Below are 23,938 nucleotides of genomic sequence, written 5' to 3'. Positions count from 1 at the left end.
CAAGCATTCTTGATGAAAAGACCAGAGCTGAATAGAAAATTTGACTTTCAAATACAAGACTCAAGTGGAACATGAAGAGGTAAACAGGAAAGAGAAATCATAAGACACTTACTAATACTGAACTGTTTACATTCCTGCATGGAAAGATAATATTTATAACTCATGAGACCTTTGTCAGTATTAGGGTAGTGGGAGGGGAAAAATTAGATAGATAGATAGATAGATAGATAGATAGATAGATAGATAGATAGATAGATAGATAGATGGCACAGGGTGAGTTGAAGATGAAGGTGTGATATCTGGAGAATAAAATTAAGGGGTGAGAGAGGATTATACTAGAAGAAGGAGAAAGGGAGAGGTAGAATGGGGTACATTATCTTGCACAAAACAGACAAGAAAAGGTTCTTACAGTGGAGCGGAACAGGGAAGGTGAGAGGAAATGAGTAAATCTTATTCTCATAGGATTTGGCTTAAGGAGGGAATAACCTACACACTCAGTTGGATATGGAAATCTGTCTTACCCTTTAGGAAAATAGGGGAGGAAGGGGACAAGAGAGCAGGGGGATGATAGAGAGAAGGGCAGATTGGGAAAGGGGTAATCAGAAGGAAATTCTTCTGAAGAGAGACAGGGTCAAAAGAAAGAATAGAATAAATGGGGGGGGCAGGATAGGATTAAGGGAAATAGAGTTAGTTTTTCACAGCATGTCTACTGTGGAAGTGTTTTGCATAACTTGTTATGCACAAGTATGGCCTGTATTGACTTGCTTGCCTTTTCAATGAGGGTGGGTGGGGTGGGAGGAAGGGATAAAATTTGGGACCCAAAGTTTTAAAAACACATGTTTAAAAAAAATTTCCACATGCAACTGGGAAATAAGAAATGCGGGAAATGAGGTACAGAAATCTATCCTGCCCTATAGGAAAATAGAAGAGGAAGGGGATAAGAGAAGGGGGGGAGAGATAGAAGGGAGGGCAGACTAGGGGAAGGGGTATTCAGAATGCATGACATCTTGGGGTGGGGGGAGATGGGGTGAAAATTTGGAACTCAAAAACTTGTGGAAGTGAATGTTGAAAACTAAATATAAATAAATTTATATTAAAAAAAAACAAATGTGGACGACAGTCTACCTTCAAGGAGCTTACAGTCTAATGGAAGAAAACAACACACATAAAGAAGCTGAAAAGGAGGGCCACCTGGGGATATCCAGCTTGATGGGTATCTGTGGAGTGCGAAACAAGCAGCGCTGCTGCTGGAAAATGGAGCCTGCAAAGTTTTAAGAAAGTTCTCTAAAGGAAAGCATTGGGAGGAGTTTATTGGTCCACACCCTTCAGCCCTTCAGTCAGAGGAGAGAGACAACAGAGAGAGTTGAAGATATTTAGTATCAGAAACTGAGTCAGTCAGCGTGGTAATAAGATTACAGGTAATCAGTTTATCCTGGATAAGTTATGATGTTCCCTGGAGTCCAAAACCAAGCAGAGCTGCTGATAGAAAACATAAGAGTTACTGTTACTTGTTCTCATGTTTATGATGATTGAAGTGGAGAAGGGAAGAAGAATGGTTTAGAAAGCAGAATCCTTCATTATGTTATTTATAATAACATGCTTGACACATAAGTATACCACAGAATTAAGATAAGAGATTGGAGCAAAATTTATTATACCTCAGGTGATTTCAAGCAAATAAGGGTGACAATCATGATCTTAGACAGCAATAATAATAGATAGAGATAAACCAGATAAGCAAGGAAACTGCCATATGCTTAAAGGTAAAATAAAGAAAAAATGTAAGTATTTAATATATGAGCACTGAATGGCATGGCATCTAAGTACTTCAAGGAAACATTAATTTAATTACAAGGAGAAATAGTCAGGAAAATCATAATTGTCAAGGACCTCATGTGTTGTTTTTGGATTCACAAAAAAAAATCGAACAAAAAGACAAAGAAGTTAACAACATGAGTAGAATTTTAGGGGGAAAAAATCTATAGATTTCTGATGATGACTGAATAGGAATAGAAAAGAATATCCGTATTTCGGCTAGGTGGGGCACCTTTACAGAAACTGATCTTGTGCTAGAGGATAAGAAACCCATCAAATGAAGAAACATAGAAGTATTAAATACATCCTTTACTGACTAGAATGCAATAAAAATTATCATCTTTTGGTTGTTGTCTGTCATGCTTGAAGAGTACCAAAATGACATCAATACATTGCACGCAAGGTGCAGTGTGTCTGTGGTTGATCAGACCAGTGCGAGCTCAGAAGGCTCTCTACCATAGGTCGGGCACAAATAGTCCATATGAACATTTAGAGTGGAGATGTCTGTAAATTTGTGCATTTCACCTATCTTTTGAGCTGCTGCAATTCTGCTTTGCTCATAGAGCGCAGTGCCTTCTTAGATCTGGGCACACCTTGCGGGGGGGGTCCTGTGCCAGTATCTCGCATGTCTCACAAATTGATTCCAAAGGTCTTCAGAGAGACCCTGAGAGTTTCCTTGTATTGCTGCTTCTGACCTGTGTGTGAGTGCTTGTCTTATGAGTTCTCTATAAAATAGTTTTCTAGGCAAACGTACGTTTGGCATTCAAAAAAAAGAAGAAACAGCTCGAACTTAAATGGAAACTTATAAGCATGTGATCAAAGAACAAATCAGAAAAAAAAAAGATAATTTCAAATGAAACACATCAGTGACCTGAGTGCATCGAAAGTAGTCATTAAGGGAAAATTTCTTTCTCTAGACTAGGGATTCTTAATTTGGATCCATGAACATTTTTTAAAAAATTGATAGCTGTCTTTAAATATGATTGGTTTCCTTTGCAATCCTATGTGTTTTATGCATTTAAGAACATTTTTATGGGAAGGCCTCCATAGATATCACCAGACTGCCAGAGGGGTCTGTGATATAAAAAAGATTAAGAACCTCTGGTGTAGACCCCAGAAAACATAGGAATAAATGGACTGTCTAACACACTGTCTAAAACCAAAATAAAACCATTATCTGTAATAGATGAATAATCTTTCTAATAGGCTTAGAGTAAATCAAGGATGTCCATTGTCAACACTTATTTAAATACAGTTCTAAAAATACTAGTGATTGCAGTAAAACAAGAGAGAGAAATTGAGGGAATATTCATGAGCAAAGAACAAATAAAGTGATCACTTTTTGTTGATGATATGATGATTAAAGGATCCTACTAAAATTAATTAAACAATTAATAAATTCAGTAAGGTAGAACATTAAATAAAACCACAAGAAACATCAACTTTTCTGTATGTTACCAACAAGACCCATCAGAGTATGAAAGTCTGAGTCTGAAATATCAGTTTTTATGTATATTTCCAACCACACCCACCAGAAAGTGATAGGGGGCAAAAACAACACACAGAGTAACTATAAAATGCATAAATATTTGGAAGTCCACCAACAGTGACACACGTTTTTATATAACTATAAATCCAAACACTCTTTACAGAAATAAGGTAAAACTTCATTAAAAGTATTAATTGCTCATGTTTGGGTTGTGCTAGTATAAAAATGATACTACCTGAATTGATTAATGGATTAATGCCATACCAAACTACCAAAGAATTGTTATAGAACTAGACAAAATACCATTCAGATTTACCTGATGGATCAAGAATCCCAAAGGAAATAGTAAAAAAAAAAAGTATGGCCAGGAATGGTGGTGCAATGCCTAGAGACCCTGCTACTGGGAAGGATAAGTCTGGTGGATCATTTGAACTGCAGTAAGGCTTAACCCTAGTTGTGTCTGTTCTAAGTCTGGCACCAATATGGTGAACCCCCAGATCACCATGTGGGGTACCAGGCTGCCTAAAGAAGGGCAAACTGGCCCAGGTCAGAGAAAAAGGGAGAGGGAGAGGAAGTTAGGGAAGTAGAGGGAAGGGAGTAGAGGAGGGGAGCTTAGACTCCTGATTACTAGTTCTTTTGCTTTTTTTCCCTCCTTTTATGAAAGAGATCTAGCTTCAAAGTTGGGGATTTATTTTGCTTGTAACTGTTTTCTCCCTAATTGTTTTAACCCCAACCACTCTGTTGAATTTTTCTTCAGATGGCTATGAAAATCATTTCCATGAGAAATGACCTGATCTGAGGTGGGGGGGGGCATTTTTAGAGACCATATCAATCAATCACTTACTGTTGATTTAGAGGTTTAGGGGTGCTGGGATCCCAAAATCATGACACATGGGTCCTGCCAGAATGAATTCGGCCCAAGCCTTCTTTCAGCCAAAGACAAGGCTTGTTAAAGATCTGCCAATTGGCCAGACTCTTAAGGAATCTGAACATTTGTGAGCTATTAGCTAGATTGTAAGAATCTGAGCCCTTGGCTAGGTTCTTAAGGAATCTGAGCCCCTTCATGGAGACAAGATGGACCTTATATATAGAAAGAGTGTGGGAGGGATCTAGGGAGGATCTTGATGGGAGTGGCCAGTAGGCTGGGGTGAACGCTGGGGACCTGGACCACAGGGCTAAGGGAGAAAGGAATCTAGATAGGCTTAAGGGTGGGAAGTGGCTTGGGGCTTTAGGGAGGTAAGACAATGGAGGGCTAGGCCAGCTTAAGGGTAATTAAGAATTGGGAGATGGGGCTAAGGAGATAGAGACTTCCTTGATCCTGTGGGAGAATTCATGGAGAATCCTGTAGACAAATGGGACCCAAATTCTTTTTGGAGTGAGGAGCAAAGGTCTCGGCTTGGGCCCCGGTACACATCACTTACTATATACCAGACATTGTGTTACGTCCTTTACCGTTATTCCCTATCTTCAGATTGCTCACATTCTAAGGGGGAAGACAACATATAAAATAACTACATAATTAAAAATATATATAGGGAAGATGGAATATAGTCTTAGAAGAAAGGCGCCGGGAAAGGAACTGGAAAAGTTTTTCTGCTGAAGGTCAATAAAGTTTATTAAGCACCTACCATGGATACAAAAAGAGGCAAGACTGTCTCTACCCAAATCTACTCAGTTATCTAGATTTGAAAATTATCAGCAAAGAGATGGTAATTAAATCCTCGGGTGCTGATGGTATTATGGAGTGAAGTAGTGTAAGAGGAGAAGAGGGCCTAGGACAGAACTCTGTGAGACATCTACATCTAGAGGATATGATCTGGAGAAATTTGATCAAAGGAGACAGAAAGAGAAGTCAGGTAGGAGAAGCACCAAGGCAGAGTGGTACCCTGAAAACCTAGAAAGACGAGAGTATCAAGGAGAAGAGATTCAGAGCAACTGAATTGCTTGGCTCCACTTTGGTATTGGTTTCCTGCCCTGGTTAATCCATTATAGTCTTATTTTCAGAGCTAAAGATAAGAACTCTGTTCTTGGGCTCGGGGCCACTCAGCTAAGGTTTTCTTACTTATGACTGCTCCTCTCCACCCTGGAACTGTGACCTAGAACTGTGTAATGGGTGACAGAGCTGCCAGCTGGCACCCCTTCTTCTCAGCAGTGATTCAAAGGTTCCCTGGGATCTCTTTCTGCCCCAGTGTTTCCTTCACTGGTGTTCAGTCTCAGCCTCCTTACAGTCCCTGGGGAGCATTGTGACTTTTTCTTGACTTTCCTGATCAGAATTTATTTTGGCACTTTTCCTAGGTTGTTGTGGAGGAGAGTTGTCTCAGGTGAACTGGGCAAAAAAATGCTGTCTGTCATTATATCATCTTGTCTCTGCCTCTTGTGAGTCCAGGTTAATTAGGCTTTTAAAAAATATATATTACATACACATTTTGTTCAAATTTTCTAGTTTTTTGGACTTAGTCTAATTTTTCTTGTTTATTCAAATCTTTGGGCTTCGGTTCTTTTTTTGGTCCCTCTTTCTTTCCCCACCCCCAGTCCTCTATTTGGTTGTTTCATACCTCTTGTTCTAATATTTATTTTCCTAATTTTTTTTTCCACAAGAGCATCATTTTCATTTTTTAAAGTTCTTGTTCTTTTAGTCAACAGTCAATATACATTTATTAAATGCCTACTGTGTGCCAGGTGCTAGGGAAACAGATACAAGATCTAATGGGGAAGATAAAACAAAAGGAAGCTGAAAAGGGAGGAGGTAGAAGGTTCTAGATGCTGGGGTGTGGTGGGGAAATCAATCATAGAAGTCCCAAAAGTAGTGCAGCCAGGTGAGAATGGAATGTTTGAGCTGGGCTGTCTTTTCTAGTGGGGGTTGGAGTTCATATTCCTACCCTCCAAACAGAAAGGCAGAGGGTAGTGATGCCGTAGAGAATCAAAGCTGATGAAATTTTACAGGATGATGAGATTACTCTAATAATGAACACTGAGCATGGAGAAGTTCCAAAGTAACGGAGCCAGGTAAGAAATTATAAGGAAAACTCCATTTATTCCTATGTTCTCTAGTGTTTTTAATAGGAATGTTGTATTTTGTCAAAGGTGGGTTTTTTTTGCATCTATTGATATAATTGTGATTTCTGTTATTGTTATTGATAAGGTCAATTATGTTGATAGTTTTCCTAATATTGAACCAGCCCTGCATTCCTGATATAAATCCCACCTGTTCATAGTGCATGATCTTTGTGATATATTGCTATAATCTCCTTGCTGTATTTTATTTTAAAAATTTGCATCACTATTCATTAGGGAAATTGGTCTATAGTTTTCTTTCTCTGTTTTGGCTTTTCCTGGTTTAGGTATCAGGAACATCTTTGTGTCATAAAAAGAATATGGTAAGATTCTTTTTTTGTATATTTTCCTGAATAGTTTATGTGGTATTGGAATTAATTTTCTTTAAATGTTTGGTAGAATTCATTTGTGAATTTATCTGGTCCTGGGAATTTTTTCTTAGGGAGTTCATTGATAGCTTGTTCAATTTCTTTTTCTAAGATGGATTTAAAGTATTCTCTGAGATGGAGTTTAAGTATTCTATTTCTTCTTCTATTAATCTGGGCAATTTATATTTTTGTAAATATTCATCCCTTTCACTTAGATTGTCAGATTTATTGGCATACAGTTGGGCAAAATAGCTTCTACTTATTGCTTAAATTTCCTCTTTATTGGTGATGATTTCACCTTTTTCATTTTTGATACTGGTAACATGGTTTTCTTATTTTTTTAAGTATTATTTTAATTTAATAAAGATGATTACAATGAAACCGTAAATCTGCTATGTACAACTTGCTATTCCTTTTACATATACAACAAAATTATGTAAATTTTTTTCTTCCCTCCCTCCCAGAGATGGATAGTGCGTGCATGCACGCGTGCGCGTGTGTGTGTATCTGTGTGTGTGTCTACACTGTACTCTACACTGTGCCCCCCTTTTACCTGAGTGAGACAGACCTGTGCAGTCCTTTTCAGTTGTTTTGGGCTGGAAAAATGTTTCATCCCATCCTTCTATAGGTTCTGCTGCTCCAGAATTCATTTTGAGGCTTTTTTTTTTTTGGTGAGGCAATCAGAGTTAAGTGACTTGCCCAGGGTCACACAGCTAGTAAGTGTTATGTGTCTGAGGCCTGATTTGAACTCAGGTCCTCCTGACTCCAGGGCTGGTGCTTTATCCACTGCACCACCTAGTTGCCCCTTGAGCCATTTTAAAAAAGTTGTTTGAAGGGGATTTTTGGAGAGTTCAGGCAAGTTCCTGCCTTTTCTCCACCATCTTGGCTCTGCCACCCCAATTGTCTAATTGCCAAATCTGATGGTCTTTTTTTCAGTCATTGTAATTAAGATGGACCACTCTTCCCCAGGATGCTTTCTTCTCTCTGAGCTTTGATGATATTACTCTTATTAACTAGCGTTTATATAGTGTCTACTATGTGCCAGATACTCCATTAAGTGCTTTACACATATTATGTTATTGATCCTCACAACAACTCTGGGAGGTAGGTGCTGTTATTATACCCATTTATCAGTTGAGGGAACTGAGGTAGAAAGAGGTTAAATGACTTGCCCGAGGTCACACAGCTAGCAGGTGTCTGAGGCTAGATTTGAACTCAGGTATTCCTGACTCTAGGTTCTTCACTGTATTTACTGCACAGTGAGCTGCCTCCCCATAGAGGTGATGGATTCAGAAAGAAACATTTTTTGAACTTAGTAAATGTGGGAATTTGGCTTTTTGACTTTGCACATTTGTTACAAGGTTTTTGTTTTGTTTTTCAAAGGTTGGGGTTGGGGTGGGAGGGAAAGAAAATTGATTTAGTTGAAAAAATTAGTTAAAGATGTAAACTACTTGTAAATATGGATTGTGTTATTGTATTTTTTATCCATTCAGTGACACATAATAGACATTTAATAAATGTTTTTTGGTTTATTAATAATGAGATCAAGAATGTGTTATTCTGAAGTGGAGTGAAGATGAAAATCAAGGGAGTTGATGAACTGAGAAGCTAAGATATTTGAGGAAACATTCACTTTTAATTTAAGTCCCCTAATAAAAGAGCATGGATTAGAATGAAGAAGACTATGTGAGACAGGTATAGATTTCCTTAAGAAAGGAAGAATAATGACTGGGGTGTTAGGAAATAATTGTTCCCCAGATCTAAATAGAATGAGAAATCTGCCAGCTTCCCTATTTCTATTGATGGTATTGCTGCCTTCCCAGTGACTTAGATTTGAAATCTTTGACTCATTTTTCTTTCTTTCCAGACACCAAATTTGCCGCATACTTGGACTACTTGCTACTTCGTCTTATCTTTATTCCTATAGCTTCCACCCTTGTTCATGTCCTCATCATCTTTCTCCTGGGCAACTGTAATAGCCTCTTACTTGCTTTCTTTATCTAGCTCACCTTGCCTAAATCATTCCTAGTAAGTACCCTTTTGCTCAAAAACTTTGACTGGTTTCCTGTTTCCTGTAGGATGTCCTTCAGAGTCTAGCTCCAAACTGCTTTTCTAATCTTATTTTAACATTGCTTCCCTTTACACATTCTGCATTCCAGTCAATTAACTATTCCCTAAATGAAACATACTTTCACTTATGTACATTTATACAGAGCCCCTCCCCTCTTCCCCTTGTCTGGAAAGTACTCCCCCCTCATTTCTGTCTTTTAGAATGGCCTTTTTTCAAGCCTCAGTTCAGGTGACACAACTTTGAATCCTTCCCTAGTGCCCCGAGCTAAAAGTATTCTCTGCCATGTGAAATTTTCCTAAAATGCTTTTGAATTTCTGCTTTGCATCCATCAGTCTTCCTACCTTGTGTAATACTTACCGGTGTTATGTGTTATATCTCCCGACACCCCCTTGTAAGTTCCTTGAGGGGCTGTCATTTTGACTTTGTATCCTCAGTGCCTAACATAGTTACAATCCTTTTCATATAGTAGGTGCTTTAAGTAAATGTTTGTTGAATTGAATTTGTTTGAGTAATCATAGAATTTAGGATCAGAATGTAACTTAGCAATTTTTCTGGTTCAATCCCTTCATTTTATAGATGCATAAATTGAGAGAAGTTCATGGATTTGAGTCCAGGTAACAAAGAGAATGATGATTCCATCAGCACAGCTAAATTAAAGACAGGTGGGAGACCTGCTGAATATGCACAATGGAAAATTTCAGTAGGCAGATGCAACTCGGAGGTATCAGGGCTGGAGACAAAGATAAAAAACTAGCTTTATAGAAGTGATATTTGAGAATGAATGAGATTCCTGAGAGAAAGTAAAAAGAAAAGCTAGAAGAAATCCAAAGACTAAGGCTTGGAGAAAGTTTAAAATTATTATGCAGTTTATACAATAATCATAGTCTCAGAGTTGAAGGGGACATTAGAAATTGTTTAGTCCAATCCATTCCTAAATGGCAGTTCCTTCTACAATAGCCCCAACAAATAATCATTTAGTTTTCTCAGCAAGACCTCAACTATCTCATGAAGTAGACCATTTTACTTTTGGACAGATCTTATTGTTAGGATGTGGGAGGAAGAAGAGAATCCTGTGTGATTAAGAGAAGAGTGGTTATTGGTATAAGAACCAACATTAGTATAGTATCACAGAGGCCAGGGGAAGAAAGCTTCAAAGTAGAAGGGGTACTTGTTTGCGAGACTGGTTTAGAATAAAAACAAATAACTGATAAGAGAAACTAATGCAACAAATGGGAAACCTGGGAATTTTGTCGATTGTATCTTTAAATAAAATGCCTTCACCTGTGATTAGCTTTTATCCAGGGAAAGAAAAATGTAGCTTTGATTCATGGAAGCGTTAATAGACAGCCTTAAAAACCTTGTACTGATGTTACTGAAGAGAGTAAGGGACTCTTCCAACAGTCACTAAATTATGAAGGCTGTCAACACTTTGCTTTGAAAAAAGTCACTTTAAAATTTGAAATTTGATTGTTCTCTGTTCTTCTCCCTGAGGCAGATCTTTTACTTGGCACTTGTTCTGTGTTGAAGCTTTTGGATAATGGAAACATTCCCCTGGCAATGTCTCTGGGGCGACTCCTTCGAAGAGCCTCCTCAAAAGCCTCTGACCTCCTGACCCTCAACCCCAGTTGCAGCAGTGGCCCTCCCTCTGTACTGGATGGGGAGATCATCTACTCGAAGAACAATGTCTGTGTCCACCCCCTGCAGGTTCTGCAGGGCCTTGGGGAGCATCACCCAGGTAAGGTGGTGGAAGAGAGAAATTTTATGTGAGGGGGCAAGTCTTGGATTAGGGACAATGTGTTATGATAAAAAGAAGAGAAAAAGAAGAGTCAAGAGGCATGAGTTCTAGTCCTTCCTCTTCTGTTGGACGTGACCTCAGTCACGTCTCTTCTCAGTACCTCAGTTTTTTCATCTGTAAAATGAAGGAGCTGAAAGAATCGTCTAGTTCTCTAGGACCTGGTATAGTTCAGTTGAAAGTGTGCTGAATTTGGAGTGAGTGGGCCTGGGTTCTAATCTTGGCTGTGTTATTTATTGCCTTTATGACTGAGCAAATCATTAAACCTCTCTAGACCTGGTTTTCCAATCTGTAAAACAAGAAGGATATCCTTTCCAAATCAAAATCTATATTCTTCTGACTTTTTTAGCTCTGTAATTATATACTCTTAACCTATTCATTTCCTCTCCTGTCTGAGATTCATTGAATCCAAGAACAGTAAGGTACTCCCAAGATCATTAACCCTATTCCACCACTTATGGGTGTGACTTCATTCAAATCTTGCTGAGAAGGTGGCCCTAATCTCTTAAAAATTATGAAGCAAGAGAATTCTACAACCTTTTCTGTCTTAAATCTAAAGTTCTTTCTGCTTTTCAGAGAGGCAGAATAAAAGAGTGCAAAGAGCAATGGACTTAGAGACAGGAAAGTCCTGGGTTCAAATTGGTCCCTCTACCTTCCTCTTTTTCCGCCTCCTCCCCAAGATCAAGTGTTTGACCCCCAGAAAAACACTCAACCACTTGAGCCTCAGTTTCATCATCTTTAAAATGGGAATAATCCTTGTAATATCTGTTTCATAGGGTGATTTTTGAAGATCAAATCAAATGATGCATGTTAAGTGCTTTGCAAACCTGAATGTACTATACAAATCTAACTATAATTCCCCTTGTTTTATTTTCTTACTTAACTTCCTCATCTACAAAATGGAGCCAGTAATCTCTTTAAAGTGGAATGGGTGAAATGGAGAATTAAAAGTTTAAAGGATACTTTGGGAAGAGTTTCCTTGGAGAAGAAGGTGCTAGAAAAATAGACTATTTATATTTACTTTCTTTATATGTAAATGTGTACATGCCCTTTTTCTTGATAATTGGTAAGCTTCTTAAGGGCCAGGTCTATTTCATTTTTGTCTTTGTATTCCCAACACCTAGCACTCTGCTTAGTGGCACATGGGTAGCACTGACATAATAAACAAACAAACAAATAAGTAAAGCTTATTGATTGAGTGTTTAAGTATTTCATAACATAATATACTAAGAAATAAGATTAGTATCTAAAAGAAGTGGTTCTACTGTTATAAACAATGAAAATAGGTTGTTTTGCATGCTTCAAATCATTAATAGTAAGAAAAATGGAAATGACTGAAAATTTGTAAACATAGAACAACAGCAACAACAAAAACCCCAGGAAAAGTGTGTGTGTGCGCGTGTACATATAGACTTTAAGAAGAGAGATAGGCACTGTTGGTAGAGCTGTGAATTGGTCCAATCATTCTGAATATGAATTTGGAATTAGGTAAGAAATGTGGCAGTATTCTGTATGCACTTTGACCCAGTGATCCCTTGCCTTTCCAGATCAAGAAGGTCAAGGTCCTGAATATACACAGAAATATTCAGGTAGCAACCTTTGTGGTAGTAAAGAACAGAAAACAAAATGAGGTCCTATAAATTGGGCAATAGCTGAAAAAATTATAACAAATGAATGTAATGTCCTATTACCACTTTAAAAAGTTTATTTTTTTGGTTCTGAACCTAAAAGATCAAAAACAATACATTTCCACACAGAAAGCAGAACACAAAAAGATTCTATGTGAAGCTTCTAAAAAGTGTATAGTAAATTCTACACATAACTTTCAAAACTACCTTGCTTAAAATGCTTCAGAAACTCTATTTTTTTCATTACTATTGCTAACACCCCTGCCACTCTTAAACAAATTAACTTAGTTAAGCTAAATGAATCTACAAAATGACCATGTCCAGAAATATAGGTCTCTGCACCTTTTGTCCATCATCCATCCTTCTGTCAGGAGGTAGATAATATGCTTCATCATCAGTCCTCTGGTTGGATATTTCTTTGATCAGAGTTCTTTAGTCTTTAAAGGTTGTATATTATTATGTGCTGTGGTCCTGTTATAAATTATTCTGGTTCTGCTCACTTCACTCTGAATCAATGCATACTACTCAGGATTCTTGGAAATTGTCTTTCATCAGTGAAGTAATATTCCATGCAGTCGTAGACCACAGTTTATTCATCCATTCCTCAATTTTCTAAGAGGCAATCTAAGGTAACTCTTAAGATTCTATCTGGTTCACTCACCCACCCCACCCCCTTTAAATTCTTCTCTTTTCAGGATCAGAAATTTATCTTTTAATCTTCTGACTGTTCTCCTAACCACCCACTCCCTATCCCTGCTTATTTCTGTGTTGAGTTTGTCATGCTTTTTACATCAGAGAGTGTGTGTGTGTGTGTGTGTGTGTGTGTGTGTGTGTGTAGTCAACCTTGCTTTGTCCATTTCATATTACAGCTAGTTTCATCTTATGCATAATTTCCTCCAACCCCCCAGTCACTTCTTGTATTTTCTCATGCCTTTTAATTATAAGAAATGCCAAGCTCTACCCCCTACTTCTTCCCTTCTGTGCTAACACATTTCTCCGTTTAACCTCCCTCAATATCCTTTGAAGACATTAAGGTTGTGAAGGACCCTTGTTTCTTTTTCCACTGGTAGGATAGTAGCACTGTGTCATTGACCCTTCTAGTCACTCAAATTGACCTCTCTAGATTTCTCTGCACTCTTGTGTTTGCATTTCAAAGTTTATAATCTTTGTTCTTTATATCATAAGTGGTTGAAAAGTCCCTCTTCCTTTAAAGGTTGTTCTCCCCCTCCCCCCATACCTTTATAGGGTGATTTATTCTTAATAAGATAGAGCATTTATATGACTTTATATGTGTTATCTCATTTTATCTTCACAGCAAGGTAGGTGTTGTTATTACTATTTTACAGATGAGGAAACTGAAGCTGAGATGTTAGTGACCTAAGCAGGGTCACAAAACTGGTAAGCTGAAGTAGGATTTGAACTCAGGTCTTTCTGAATCTCTAACTCCAGCACTCTACTATGTCACTTAACTGCCTCAGAATTTTTAGGTTTAAGTCCATATATTATGCTTTTTGAAATGTTGTATTCTGAGATCTTTCATTTTTGGTAGAAACTGCCAGATTATATATTATCCTGACTGTAGTTCCTTAGTGATAGTGGTAATAGTAATAATGATAACAATGACAAGAACTAAGTATTATAAACTTTGATCTCACAACAACCCTGAGAGGTAGGTGCTATTGTTATTTCTGTTTTATAGATGGGGAAACTGAGGCACAAGGCAGTTAGATGATTTGTCCAGAATCTCACAGCTTGTAAATGTCTAAGGTTGAAACTTAGTTATTCTTGACTCCAGCTCCAGTGCTTCTCAAGCCATGTGTGCTTCTCAAGCCATGTGTGTCCCATCCCTAGTTGCACACTGGAACTCGATTAACTTAAGGACTCTTTCTTTTTACCAGGGGGCTTCTCCTTAACTTTCTGTGGAGTGGAAGGTATCATTATAGTTTCTTATTAAATTTAATGATTGTTATTTGGTCTGGTGGGAACTTGAGGATTTTGCTGGAGTAGGTATGATAGAGCTGGGCAGCCTGACTCAGTTCAGGTTTCCATCTTGACAGGAAGTCAGGGAATATTACTGAGTAGTAAGAAATGGCAAATATGAGGAATTCAAAGAAATAAGAGTTTTATATGAACTAGTACAGAGTATGATATGAGCAGAATGAAAAGAATGTTATACATAATAACAAACAATGTAGCTGAGTTCATTAGATGGAAATAGAATTCCTTTATAAAAAATTATTTTAAATAAATTTTAAATAAATTTACTCATTAAAAATTTTTTTTTGAGTTCCACATTCTCTCTCTTTTGTTCCTCTCCCATTGAGAAGGCAAGCAATATGATATTAATTATACATCTGAAGTCATGCAGAATATATTGGAAAAAGAAGTCTAAGTAAGTGAAAGATCAGTAAGTCTCAAAAAACAGATGAGATCACTTCCTTACATCAGTGGTCACCAACTCAGGTGTTTTGACTTCTTTTTCTTTGTTCTTTTTCTTTGTATTATTATAAACAATACATATAACATAATAAAAGACACCAATTTTTTTAAACTTTATTAATTTATTTTGGTTTTTCAACAATCACTTCCATAAGCTTGACTTTTAAATTTTTCTCCCCTGCAATCTGATGTAGGCTATACATATACATTCCTATTAAACATATTCTCCCATTAGTCATTTTATAAGGAAGAAGACACCAATCTTTTTTTAAAGAAAGAAACCTCTTTAAAGAATGTTTTTAGAAATAATGACAAATCTGTATTATTTTCCATCTTCTTCCAGTTTTATCTCTTTTTTGCTTGGGTCTCATGGGAAACTTCCTCTAGTCTTGATTTCACCTCTGCATCTTTCTGCTTTTATGAAGTAATACTCCCTATGATCTTCCTTCATCACCCTCCATAATGTTATACATATCTCTTGGTATCCTAAACCAGAGTTGCCTTTGGCTGTTGTATCTTTCAGCTTGGCAAAGAAATTGAATGTTTGTTGGCTGAAGCAATTAGTTTCTTGTCTGTTTGAAGCTCCTTGGTGTGATTTTTGCTTCATGTCTGTAAACTGTTGTAGGAAATGGTGATAATTTAAGCTAATATATTTTTCTTTTTATCATTTCCTAGTTTTTTATTTCAACAGCTTGTTTGCCTAGGTCAGGTTGAAGTTTTTTTCTCCCCTAATTTGGTATACTTTATATTTAGAAGTGACTCTCCTGTCAATTACAATTAATTTCCTTTCTAAGGTATAGTCAATTTTTTTTATGTTGTTAGATAGTCACCATGTATCTTGCAGCTCTTCTTAAAGAGATTTTTGTGATATATAGACATAGGGTTTATATATAGACTACAGTACAAGCCTTTGTCCTTTTTTGTTTCTTAAACTTAAATATTGTTTTTGAAATATTTTCACTGGCTTCTTATGTGCTTATATTTGTACTGAAGTTACTGAGTATTGAGTGAATGTTGATAAAATTCAAAAAGAAGTTTTTTTTTTAACATTTCTGTAATTTTCCTTAGTGTCCTTACTTCCCTTCACCCCACCATCCCATGTAAGAAATAGTATTGTTTAAGGACTTAAAAAGAAAAAGAGGGGAAAAACATCAGCATAACTGATCAATACATTGAAAAAGTGTGAAAATGAGTACACTATACACTTGTGGACCTGTGCATAGGTGGAGTGGAAGTGTTTTCTCTTATTTTTTCTTTGGGGCCAAGCTTATTTTTTGTAATTTTGCAATGTTCATTTTTTTTTTGTTGCTTTGTATTGTTCTTTCTATATACTTTGTCACAGTCGTGTAAATTTTTTTCTTGGCTCAGCTTACATCACTTTGCATCAGTTCATGTAGATCTTGCTTTGCTTCTCTGTCTTCCTCGTATTTGCTGTTTCTTACAGCGTAGTTATATTTCATTACATTCATGTACCACAACTTATTTAACCATTCCCCAGTCAATGGGCATCTACTTTGTTTCTCATTCTTTGCTCTCACAAAAAATGCTGTTATAAGTATTTTGGTACAGGGACTTTCTTCTTATCATTAAATTCTTTAGTGTATAAACTGTTGAGTAGTGGGACCTCTAGGTCAAATGACGTGGACATTAGCCCCTTTGTTTACATATAATTCCAAATTGTTTTCCAAAATGGTTGTATGGATCTATATAGCTCTACCAACAATGCACCAGTATGTTTCTTTTCCCACAACTCTTTAAGCATTGACTATTTCCCATCTTTTTTCATCTTTGCCCAATTTGCAGGATGTGAGGTGAAACCTCAGAGTTTGTTTTGATTCACATTTCTCTTATTAGTGATTTGGAGCATTCTTTCATATGATTGTTAGTAGTTTGCAATTCTTTTGAGAACTGTTGTTCATATTTTATCACTTATCAGGGAATGGCTTTTGGGGATTTTCTTTGTGTATGCATGTATGTGTAGGTATAAATGTGAGTGTGTATACCTATGTATGGACGGGTGTACATATGGCATCTACACGGCACAATAAAGTACCAGACATGAAGTCAGGAAGACCTGAGTTCAAATATGGCTTTAGACACTTACTAGTTCTGTGACCCTCGTCACAATCAGTCACTTGTTTGCCTCAACTTCCGCCATTTGTAAAATGGGAATAACAATAGCACCTACTCCTCAGGGTTGTTGTGAGGATCAAAGGAGATCATAATTATAAAGTGCTTAGCACGGTGCCTGGCACACAAGAGTAATCACTATATAAGTGTCAGCTATTATTATTTTATGTGTATATGTAGCTTGGATACCAGGTCCTCTCCAGAGAAATTTAATACAAAGATTTTTTCTCATTTGACCACTTCCTTTCTTATCCTAGGTACATTGATTTTGTTTAAGTGGAAGCTTTTCAGTCAAAAATAATCAGTTATCTGTTTTATACTTCATGATTGCTTCTGTCCCTCAGTCTCCTGCCCAGAACTGTGAGAGGTATATGAGCTTATTTCCTAATTTTTAGTAGTATTATCTTTAATATATATAATGTCACATATCATTTAGAGTGGCTTGTGGAATATGATGTAAGATGTTGGTCTAAGCCTAATTTCTGCAGACTGCTTTCCAATCTTCCCTGCAATTTTTATCAAACAGGAATTTTTTTTTTCTAAGTAATTTTGTTAGTGTTTTATCAAGGTATGTAAAGTATTCCTTTGATAGTTTGGTAAAGCATTAAAAATACAAATTAACTTTGGTAATACTGTCATTTTTAGTGTACTGAGTCAACCCAGCTATAAGCACTGTTTCTTTTTTTCTTTTTTTAAAAAGTTTTTATTAATTTATTTTGATTTATCAACAATCACTTCCATAAGCTTTTGAGTTTTAAATTTTTCTCCCCCTCTCTTCCCACCTTCCACCCCAAGACAGCTTGCAATCTGATATAGGCTATACATATACATTCCTATTACACATATTTCCACATTAGTGATGTTGTAAGGAAGAATTAGAACCAATAGGAGGAACCATCAGAAAGAGGAAACAAAACAAAACAGAAGAAAAAAAATAGCAAATAGTATGCTTCAATTTGCCTTCAAACTCCATAGTTCTATCTCTGGATGTGGAAAGCATTTTCTATCATGAGACCTTTGGAGATGTCTTAGATCCTTGCATTGCTGAGAACAGCGAAGTCTATCAAAGTTAGTCATTGCACAACGTGGTTGTTACTGTGTACGACGTTCTCCTGGTTCTGCTTACTTAACTCAGCATCAGTCCATACAAGACTTTCCAGGTTTTTCTGAAGTCTGCTTACTCATCATTTCTTATAGCACAATATTATGCCATTACATTTGTACGCCACAACTTGTTCAGCCATCCCTCAATTGATGGGCATCTCCTTAATGTCCAGTTCTTTGCCACCACAAAAAGCTGCTAGAAATATTTTTGTACATGTGGGTCCTTTTCCCATTGTTATGATCTCTTTGTGATACAGCCCTAGAAAACACTGTCTATTTCTCCAACAGTTTTTCATTATTTTTTAAAAGAACATTTTGTAATTGAATCTGTACAGATATCTTGTGGGCTTTGCTAGACTGAACCCTGGATACTTTATGCATTTTGTAGTTATTTGGAATGGGATTTCCCATCCTGTTATTGGCTCTTAAATTTTATTATCACTACATATATGAATCTGGAATGGGATTTCCCATCCTGTTATTGGCTCTTGAATTTTATTATCACTATATATATGAAAATGCTTTTGATATTTGAGGGTTAATTTTGTAGCCTGCACTTCTTCTGGAGCTATTAGGTTTCTCAGAGTCTTTGCTGAGCTCCTATGATTTTCCAAATAAAACAGCAGCAGCAACAAATAGGGGTAATTTTATTTCCTCTTTACCTAGTCTTTATATGTATTTAATTTCTTTCTCTTGTTTTAATTGCTATTTCTAGCAATTCCAGAACGAAAGATTCCGGTATATTCCCCTTTCTTATGATAGGATATAGATAGATGCTTTTGATGACATTAAAGAAAGGTCCCTCTATGCCTGTACCTTGTAGATTTATTTTAAAAAATAAAACAGTGTTATATTTTGTCAAAGGCATTTACTGCCTCTATTCATATAATCATGTATGCTGTTTTTAATGTGATTATATTGATTGTTTTCTTAATGTTGGACAACATCTTTGCATCTCTGATATAAATCCATCTTGGTTATGATGAATTTCTTGGATGTTGTCTCTTTAATAGAATTTTATTTAATTTTTTTGAAACTAAATTAAGTAATGGTCTTGGTCTATAGTTCTCCTGTGTTTTATCCTTTGCTGGTTTACATAATAGGATTATGTTTATCTCATAAAAGGGGAATCTTGTAGAGTGCTTTTTTCCTCTTAATTTTTGAGAAAAATTTTTTGTATTACTTTTGATTTTTTGGTTGTGCTTTGAAGCTTGGATGATCTTAGCATGTTCTTTGTACAATTTATTTGCTTCTTTATTCCCTGAAACAGATGTTGATACATAAGCTGTAGTTATTTTTATCATAAGCTAATGTTCATAGTGAGCATTGCAACACTAGAGAACCAAGGGTCCAATGAAATGTTATTTCTTATTGCCCTGGATACATGATGAAACTAACTTTTGCAACATCTTTTATTTGCCTCTTTAAGAAGGACACATGAACCTTCATTCCATTTAGCTGCCAGGTTTTTTTCTCTTTTGATTTCATTTATGGTAAGAATATTAATATTGGTGTGGTCTAATTCTTCCAAAAGTATATCAATTTATTGGCCATTAGACAAAGAGCCCACATTTGGAGTATAAGTAGTAAGCATTTATAGATGATTTTAAAACTGAGTTATTTTTAGTACCCACCAACCTCTTTCAGCCATTCTGCCATGGCAGAAGTAGAAATGGGCCACACAAGACCCAAGGCCATATAAAATTGTGCTTTGTTACATGATAATTATTTCTAAAGAATTCATCACATAGTAGCTAGCCTACTTTATAGGGTTCTCTTCTAATTTAGGGAGGCAAATCTGTTACTGTGACTTTAAGGTTGGTAGAACATGCCAGAGATAGCAAGTGACTAGCCTAATCTTCAAGGATCCAAGTTTATATCCATGTCACAATGAAAGAACAGCCTAGGACCTTTGTGGAAGATAAATAGAAACAAATCTCATTATATAGTTATTTATATATATTCTCAAATATATTTGATTCTCAAAATAGCTCTCTGAAATACATAGTGCAAGCACAATTATTCCTGTTTTTATAGATCAGAAAACTGAGGCATAAAATTTAAGTGACTTTCCCAAGCTCAAATCATGGAGCTAAATACTCAAATTCAGGTATTAGGATTTCTAGACTAGTAGTCTTTCTGTTAAGACAGGCCAGGCCCAGTGCTAGTTTATTGTTTTTATCTAGCCTTGTGATTTTATTTAGGAAGAAGTTCTTGGTTGAAGAAACTCCACCTGTGTTGCACCTGTTCTTGGAAAGTTGCCTGGGGCACTGAGGTTAAGTGAGTTGCCCACACCCATAGTATGAACCCAGTTCTGTTGTATTCTGAGGCCTGCTTTCTGAGTTTCTACTGCCACGCTAATCTCATCTAATCTCATATTTTGTATATTTCTCTCAGATGCAGCATCTTTACCAGTAACTACAAATTTTATTTTCTTGCTGCTTTCTCTGGAAATCTCCCACCTCACCACCATTCATGACTCATTTCCTGTTAACCAGCCATTCCTCTTTATTTTCAACTGAAAGGTTTGCTTGAAAATATTTTAGATCTAGTAGCTTTAGCCATGGATCAGGACACTTTGCCTGTACAGCGTTCCAGTGAATTCTTTTTAACTCTGTTAACTTAATAAATGTTTGAATTAAATTGACTTCTCTCTTTGTGCCTTAGTGTCACCCATTAGGAAATTGGGGATAGATGGTACCAAACAGCTTCCCAAGGATGGAGGAAGATGTGTGTGTTGGCAGAATTCTTAGAAGAGTATTAATTGAGAGGTGTAATAGTAGAACTAAATATTATTTACAGAGGACACAAAAGAAATTCTTGAACATTAACACTGATTAAGATGAACACTGATTAAGGTAGATTTTTTTAAATGACAACATAACTTTCATTTATTGGAGATTTTCAACTTTCGCTGAATTATTGGAAAAGAGAAAAAATCTATCTTTTCTTCAAGCGTTCCCAGGTTTTATTTACAGGTCAGAGCTATACAGGTGATCTTATGTTCCTAAGCGCACTATAGGTATAGTCCAGCCAGAGAGAAAAGGATTTTTGCTTATTTTTCTCAAGATTTGTCAGCTAACTTTATTAGTTTATAGGAAGAGAGGAGTGTGGGCTAGGGCCCCTTATTTGGCTTGACTTGTACCAAGGTTGGAATAGCTTTCATATAGCTTGCCAAAGTACAAAATGTACAGTTTTCCTAACACTTTCAGCCCCATGTTTCCAGCTGCATTCTAGATATCCTGTTGGCACTATACCTCAGATTAACAAGCTTAGTGCCAAACGGATCTTCATCTACCAGAGGAGTCCTTCTTTGTCTTTATTTTCAGTGTACCACTATCTTCCTGGTCACCAGAGTTCCATGCCTTGGAGTGAATTTTGACTCTTTCTCGCTCATGAAGGCAGAGCTCTTAGTAAAAAATCTCTCCAAAGTAAATCCACAACATGGTCTCTGTCTTCCACTGTAGGCACATACTTCCTCTCCAGTGAGAAGCTTTTCTGTGGTAACCTTTCCCAATTAGAGAGTCTGTCCCTTCTGTTCTCAGTCCCTTCCCCTCTGTTGCCTGCATTTCATTCTTCTACAGCCCCCTCCTTGGCAAAAGACTGTAGGAATTGTCATCTCTTTAATAGAGGTGCATTGCCAATTCCCTTCTGTTTCCCTGCTTCATCCCTAGTTAAGAGACCTCCAGTTCTGTTTCCTATCACAAAACACATTGATTCACCTGTAGGGTGTTAGGGAATTTAAGTGCCTCATATCAGCTCCCCCATTTTCATTACTACTGATTCACTGAAGTTTCCCTTAAATCGGGGATTCTTAACCTTGTGTCACAAACCCCTTTGGCAGTCTGTGGAAGCATATGGATCACTTCTCAGAATAATGTATTTAAGTGCATAAAAATAAAATGCATTACAAAAGAAATAAATTACATTTCAATAATTGTGAAGATTAAAAAAAAGCCGAGGTAATGGATCCCAGGTTAGGAACCCCTGTCGGGGCAGCTAGGTGGTGAAGTGAATAGAGCACTGGCCTTGAAGTCAGGAAGACCTGAGTTCAAATTCAGCCTCAGACGTTTGACACTTATTATCTGTGTGACCTTGGGCAGATCACTTAACCCCATTGCCTTGCCAAAAACAAAAAAGAAGAACCCTTGCCTTAAATCATTAGTCACTTTGGTACTTTTTGTCCAACTCTGTTTTCTCTAACTCCACAAATCACTCTTTTGTTTTATTATAGGTAGCATTTGAGCTCTACAAAGCAATAGATAACTATTGTTTGATTATTAATTAATATTATTGTTAATACTAATTTGTCAAATAATTAAACACAGATAGAGTCCTGGACTTGCAGTCAGGCCTGGGCAAGTCATTAACCTCTTTCTGTCCTAGTTTCTTCACCTGTAAAATAGGGTTAATTATAGCACCTTCCATATAGGGTTATTATGAGGATAAAATGAGATAATTTTTTTTTCAGAAATGGAATTGGATTTCAACAGGCTTTTTCTTCATCTGTTGATGTAATCATATGGTTCTTGTTCATATCTTGTTTATATTATTAGTTTTCTTGGTATATCATTGGGCAAAATAATCTCTAATTTCTTCTTTTGTGGTGGGGTTTTTTTTTTCATTTTTGACACTGACAATTTAGTTTCTTTTCTAAAAAAATCAGTTCACTGACTGATCTTTTTAATATTTTTTTTAAAGTAGCTTCTAGTTTATTAATTCAGTGTGGGGTTTTTTTTTGCTTTCAGTTTTTTCCGTATCTTCGATTTTCAGTTTCTATTTAAATATTTAGTTTGGTTTTTATTTGTGCTTTTCTAGGCTTTTTTTGTTGTTGTTGTTGCTTCCACAATTCAGTGATCTATTTTCTCTCTCTTTTTTAATGTAAGTTTTGTTTTTTTGAATCAACAAAATCCACCCACTGTCTTCCTTCACCACCCACCTTCCAATTGAATGTTCTTTCATTTTTCATTTTCAGTTGTGTTCCTGTTGTTTCTAATACATAGTCAAGCAAAACAAATTTCCACAGTGCTCATGTCCAAAAAGTACACACACACACACACACACACACACACACACACACACACACACACACGTTATTCTGCATTCCTGAATTTTTCTCCTCTTACGGAAGGTGGGTAGCACTTTCATCATTAGTCCTCTATAATTGTGGTCGACCATTATGCTAATTGGGATTCCTAAGTCATTCATAGTTGTTTGTCTTTACAATATTGTAGTCATTGTGTTGATTGTCCTCCTCATTCTCATCACTTCACTCATCAGTCCATACAAATCTCAGATTTCCCTGAAAATCATCCCTTTGGGTGATAGAAGAGAGGGCAGATTAGGGAAAGTGGTAATCAGAATGCATGGCCATCTTGGAATGTAGGAAGGGGTGAGATAGGGAGAATTTGAAACTCAAAGTCTTGTAGAAATGAATGTTGAAAAGTAAAAATAAATTAATCTGAAAATATGAAAAGACAACATGTAACCTTTTGCAAACAATTTTCTATAGTTGACCACATTTTCAAAACCCCACAACTAATTGAGAAGACAAGGGAATGTTATCACTGATCTTCAAATATTTTAATGGCTGTCATATAGGAGAGGAGCTATATGCTGGAGAATAGAATTAAGACTAATATTTATTGATACGCTATTGTAAGGAAATAAAAGATTTACTAAAGTAAAAAAAGAAAAAGAAAATCATCCCCTTTATCATTTCTTACAACACGATAGTATTCTATCATGTTTACATGCAATAACTTGTTAAGCCATTCCCCATTAGAGAGGGCATCCTCTCTAATTCCAATTCTTTGCCACTTAAAAAAAAAGTAAATATTTTTTATACATTAGTTACAGTTTCTTTTGCTTAGGATTAGAATTAGGACTAATTCCTCCCTTTCTCTAATTCTAATTCTTGTAATTCCCCTTATTTCTCTTCTTTCCCTCCAATTTCCTTGTTGAGTAAATGTATTTTTTTACCCAGCTTTGTGGGGTCAGCATATTCTACACCTTTGACCAGTACAGTTGAGAGTAAGTTTCAGGTTT

The 23,938-nt window shown here is 36.4% G+C and overlaps 1 protein-coding gene across 6 annotated transcripts in view; it reads left to right on the top strand.

The window, feature by feature from the left end:
* The window catches only part of TBC1D16 (TBC1 domain family member 16), a 148,014-nt gene that overhangs the window by 32,169 nt on the left and 91,907 nt on the right, over window positions 1-23,938 (top strand). For 4 of the 6 annotated variants that reach the window (XM_021000878.2, XM_078155844.1, XM_021000883.2 and 1 more), the window contains exon 3: window positions 10,293-10,532. In XM_021000878.2, the coding sequence (XP_020856537.1) occupies window positions 10,355-10,532 (178 nt within the window). In that variant the 5' untranslated portion in view covers window positions 10,293-10,354. Of the gene's footprint in view, window positions 1-6,645; window positions 6,682-10,288; window positions 10,533-23,938 lie in introns of all 6 variants that reach the window. The other 2 variants (XM_021000882.2, XM_021000879.2) reach the window with 2 other exon arrangements.

This window comes from Phascolarctos cinereus, unplaced genomic scaffold, assembly GCF_003287225.1.
Source record: "Phascolarctos cinereus isolate Bilbo 61053 unplaced genomic scaffold, phaCin_HiC Scaffold_5;HRSCAF=322, whole genome shotgun sequence".
In the NCBI taxonomy this organism is placed as follows: Eukaryota; Metazoa; Chordata; class Mammalia; order Diprotodontia; family Phascolarctidae; genus Phascolarctos; species Phascolarctos cinereus.
Note: the sequence above shows the minus strand (reverse complement) of the source record. Positions and strands in the feature narration are given on the sequence as shown.